At 44.2% G+C, this 5074-nt stretch overlaps 1 protein-coding gene across 5 annotated transcripts in view; it reads right to left on the reverse strand.

The window, feature by feature from the left end:
• The window catches only part of STAU1 (staufen double-stranded RNA binding protein 1), a 66624-nt gene that overhangs the window by 25994 nt on the left and 35556 nt on the right, over nt 1-5074 (reverse strand). For all 5 annotated transcript variants that reach the window (XM_012803881.2, XM_012803879.2, XM_012803874.2 and 2 more), the window contains exon 3: nt 4011-4176. In XM_012803881.2, coding sequence (XP_012659335.1) covers nt 4011-4176 — 166 coding nt within the window. The remainder of the gene's footprint in view (nt 1-4010; nt 4177-5074) is intronic.

Genomic DNA, 5074 nt, shown 5'->3' on the forward strand with positions numbered 1-5074 from the left:
CAGAGTCTCACTATGTCACCCCTCAGTAGAGTGCTACGGCATCACAGCTCACAGCAACCTCAAACTCTTGGGCCTAAGCAATTCTCTTGCCTCAGCCTCCCAAGTAGCTGGGACTACAGGTGCTGGCCACAACGCCTGGCTATTTTTTGACCAGGTTCAAACTTGCCAGCCTGGGTGTATGTGGCCGGCGCCCTACCCACTGAGCTATGGTGCCACTCTTTTTTTTTTTTTTTGAGACAGAGTCTCACCATGTTGCCCTGGGCAGAATGCCATGGCCTCACAGCTCACAGCAACCTCAAACTCTTGGGCTTTGCCTCCATCTCCCAAGTAGCTGGGACTACAGGTGCCCACCACAACACCCAGCTATTTTTTTATTGTAGTTATTACTGTTTGGCAGGCGTGGGCCAGGTTCAAACCCACCAACCTCAGTGTATGTGGATGGCACCCTAGCCACTGAGCTACAGACACCAAGCCAAGACTTCATTTCTTAATATAATAAAAAGAAAGAAAGAAAATGGGTACAATGGACACTCAGAGTATTAAAAGAGTTAAGGTCTCTCATTTTAGTTTTAGTCGTACTTAAATACACTCTTTGTTGTATACACTTCATGTTTGATATCTACTGTAGACAGATTCTGTGGGTCAGAGCTTCCTCTATGGAGAAGCTTTATCCTAGTTAATGAGTCTACATTTACTGAAACATTGGTTAAGGGTAATCTCTGAGCCATTTTCAAAAGGTACTGTCTCTACTTCAAACTCTATAGAGCTAGAGAAATGGAGCAAAGAGGAGGAAAGCCAAGGGGCACGAGTAAATTTAAACATTATTCTCAGCAAAGCTTCTAACAGACTTCAGATCAGCTGATGAAAACTCAGCCCAGGAAAGCACTGTCTAGTCACTGCCCTAGGATTGTGCCAACCAAGGCTACTCCAGGGAGTGAGAGCACTAGAGATACCAAAAGGCACTTTTCCTTTATAGCAATATAGCGATTAGTGCCATGCGAGACTCCCAGGGAAAAACTGCCTAGGAAGTGCCAACAGTAGTCAGACAAGTGGTCCCTAAACTCTGACCAAGCTTTAGAATCACTCCAAGAGCACAATAACACCAGCAATAACAGCAAAAGCAAGAGTCAGATTCCTGGTCTTACCCTGGACCTGCATTAGAATTACACAGGTTGGGTCTAGGGATTTTATACAAAAATTTCTCAAGTGATTGAGATACAGACAATCCACACTGCCAACCGCTGGCTGAAGGAATTCAGGGATACCTGACTCCAATCACAATAGCCCCCAGGCAGGATTAAAATAACTCAGGATACACTACTTTTTTGGTGTTTTAACAAATCTCACCACTGAATAGCTCATTTTTTTAACTTCAGTACATTTTCCTCTTTTAACTTACAACCCATTCTCTTGTATTTGGTTCTCAGTGAACCCTAGACACAGATCATCTGTTTGAATAAGTGATTACACCAGAAAACGGAAACTCAGCATAACAAAAGAAAGATGAATCCCTCCAGTGCGGACAGCCATGAAGCCACAGCAGCGCCCTCCAGAGCAGGGTGCCCCTGGGTGGCAGTCAGTTACAATGGACCTCGGCCAAGCACCCTGCCTGGAGTCCACTCAGGTCCACCTATCTCATCGCGCACTTCACTCCCACTGTTATGTGCAAGACCTTCTTTGTGAAACTGCCTCCTGAGGAAAAGTCAAGGGCTATGTGAGGATACATGTTCAAGGGGCATTTCCTGCTATGAGTAAACAGAATCATGAAATCTCAATGTTTTCACTGGGTTTCTTCTTTGGTGACTAGATTTGTGACTTACTAGAGAGATTCACTAATGCTTTGACCCCTCAACAGCACGGAGTCACTGATTTCCTATTTAGTCACTAAACATTAAAATGGTGGTTAAAAAACATGGCCTCAAATTCTTTAAGACTCCTCTCATCCAGAAATGAGGTTCTCACTTGTAAATGTACTAAAAGTCACTAACTTAAAATGATTAAAATAGTGAATTTGTTACACAATTTTTACCTTGATTTTAAAATAAAAAATAGGGCTCTGTATAGCTTTCCTTTGCATCTGGGCTCTGTGCCTGCTTGACCCACAGAATACCATAGAAGCAATGCCGTGGTTTCTGGGCCTAGGCCATAAGAAATTAGTAGCTGTCGATGCTTTAGCTCACACCTATAATCCTAGCCAAGACAAGATTGCTTGAGGCCTGGAGTTCAAGACCACCCTGAACGCCATAGCAATACCCTGTCTCTACAAAACATAAATCAGCCAGGCCTGGTGGTATGTACTACACTATAGTCCCAGCTACTCAGGACTCTCAGCAAAGCTTCTCAGAAGGATTGCTTGAGCCCAGGAATTTGAGGTTGCTATGAGCTATGATTGTTCAGATGCACTCCAGTCTGAACAAGAGCATAAGACCCTGTCTTAAAAAACATAATAAAAAAAAAAGGCTTGGAGCCTATGGCTCAAACAGCTAAGGCACCAGCTGCATACACCTGAGCTGGCGGGTTCAAATCCAGCCCGGGCCTGCCAAACAACAATGACGGCTGCAACCAAAAACTAGCTGGGCATCGTGGCGGGCACCTGTAGTCCCAGCTACTTGGGAGGCAGAAGCAGGAGACTCACTTAAGCCCAAGAATTGGAGGTTGCTGTGAGCTGTGATGCCATGACACTCTGCCCAGGGCAACAGTTTGAGGCTCTGTATCAAAAAAAAAAAAAAAGAAAGAAAGAAAGAAAGAAAGAAAGATGTTCAGCGCCTGTAGCTCAAGCAGCTAGGGCACCAGCCAAATACACCTAGCAGCTACTTAGGAGGCTGAGGCAAGAGAATTGCTTAAGCCCAGGAGTTGGAGGTTGCTGTGAGCTGTGATGCCATGGCACTCTGTCTCAAAAAAAGAAAGAAAGAAAAGATAAGAAAAAAAGGAAAGGGAAAGGAAGAAAAAGAAACTGGCAGCTGCTTCTTTTCCCTAATTCCCCACGCTCTACCTATCTTCTAGGGCATTCACTCTTGGAACTCAGCCACCATATCATCAGGAAATGTAAGCAGTCCTCACATAGGTCCACCCAGAAAAGAACTGAGGTCCCTGGGCCCAGAGCTCCAGCCAGCACCACCTTACCAGCCGCATGAGAGAGCCATTTTGAAAGAAGCCACCTCGGCCAAAAGCCATGTGGAGCAAAAAAACTACCCTGCCAAGCTCTGCCTAAATTGCAGGTTCAGGAGAAAAATAAATACCTGCAAATGTTTAAATCATCACCAAGTTTTGTGATGGTTTGTTACACAGCAAAAGATAACAAGCCCTTCTATATAATAGTGGCTGGTCAAAAACAGCTTCAGAAAATTCTCTGACCCACTACCATAAATCACTGAAGATTGTGACAAGCATAATATTTAGCACTGAAGAATTCATCCACAAGTTCTTCACGACTCAACTGAATCACCACCTTTCTAACATGTTCACACTGTATTATGTCACTCAAAAACTATGCCACAGAGTGAAAAAGAAGGCATGTGACTTCCCTGCTAAAAAATGTATAACTAGGCTCGGTGCCTGTAGCTCAACCAGCTAAGGCGCCAGCCACATACACCTAAGGTGGCGGGTTCAAATCCAGCCCAGACCCGCCAAACAACAATGACGGCTGCAACCAAAAAAAAAAAATAGCCGGGCGTTGCAGTGGGCGCCTGTGGTCCCAGCTACTTGGGAGGCGGAGGCAGGAGACTCGCTTGAGCCCAGGAGTTGGAGGTTGCTGTGAGCTGTAATGCCACAGCACTCTACCAAGGGGGATAGCTTGAGGCTCTGTCTCAAAAAAACAAACAAAAAAAAAATGTATAACTAAAAAAATGCGGGAAAAGCAAGAAAGCTACAGACTACAGCATCTTGAACAGGCTACCAATGATACAAATTATGGACACTTGTCAACACACCTTCTCAGAAACTAGCTTGAGGAGAGGCCTTTCCTCCCACCCTGGGGGGAGCGCCCGGAGCCTCAGCTCTGCTCTCCTTACCTCCAGCCTCTCGGGCGGGGGCTCATTCTGCAGGATCCTCAGCGCTTTAGCAGCAGCATCGTGCTTCGCAGCCTGTCTCGTCTTTCCTTTCCCATTGAATTGCTGTCCTCCCACAGAAAGTTCAACCTGGTAAAGTAAAGGTGGTACTGGAAATGGGTATAAGTACCTAAAGAGAAAAGGGGTTGGGAAAATTACAGGTTGGTAAGTTACCCACACATTCTCTGGAAAATTCCAAGTATTTCCTTCATCATGGCCCTGATCACATTAGTGTTTGCTTGCTAATAACAACTTGTTGATACCTAAAGACTTCATAAAAGTTTAGAACAGGCACAGTGGTTCATGCCTATAATCCTAGCATTCTGGGAGGTCCAGGTAGGTGGACTGCTTGAGCTCAGGAGTTCAAGACTAACCTGAGCAAGAGCAAGTCTCTACTAAAAATAGAAAAAAAAAACTAGCCAGGCATTGTGGGAGGCACTTATAGTCCAGCTACTCGGGAGGCTGGGGCAAGAAGAGCTCTTGAGCCCGAGAGTTTGAGTTTGCTGTGAGTTATGATGACACCACAGCACTCTACCCAGGGAGAGCAAATGAGACTCTGTCTCAAAAAAAAAAAAAAAAAAAAAAAAGTTTAAACTGGATTAGAATTGCTGTACAGTGTAAACAGTAATTAGCAATTCAAATTTACATTCCACAAAATATAATGGCTTTTAAATTATGAATTCAATTTATAATGTTAACCTATACTGACAAAATCTAAAACAGATTAGGCTTTGGCTGAGAAAAAAAATTTACTACCTTCTCAAATCTTAGCTTTGAACTTGCATGTCTCCAATAAGAGGCTGGGAATGTTAAAGTCTAAGTCCTTTAGAAAGGACTCTCATTTCTAGAAATCCCAACAACCTATAGGATAGCAGAGCCTAGTTTCTTAGCTTTCAGCATTTATATTTTTTTTTTTTTTTTTTTTTTTGAGACAGAGCCTCAAGCTGTCCCCCTGGGCAGAGTGCCATGGCATTAAAGCTCACAGAAACCTCCAACTCCTGGGCTCAAGCGAGTCTCCTGTCTCCGCC

This window comes from Otolemur garnettii, unplaced genomic scaffold (genome assembly GCF_000181295.1).
Source record: "Otolemur garnettii isolate 467f Iridium unplaced genomic scaffold, OtoGar3 scaffold00023, whole genome shotgun sequence".
Lineage (NCBI taxonomy): Eukaryota > Metazoa > Chordata > Mammalia > Primates > Galagidae > Otolemur > Otolemur garnettii.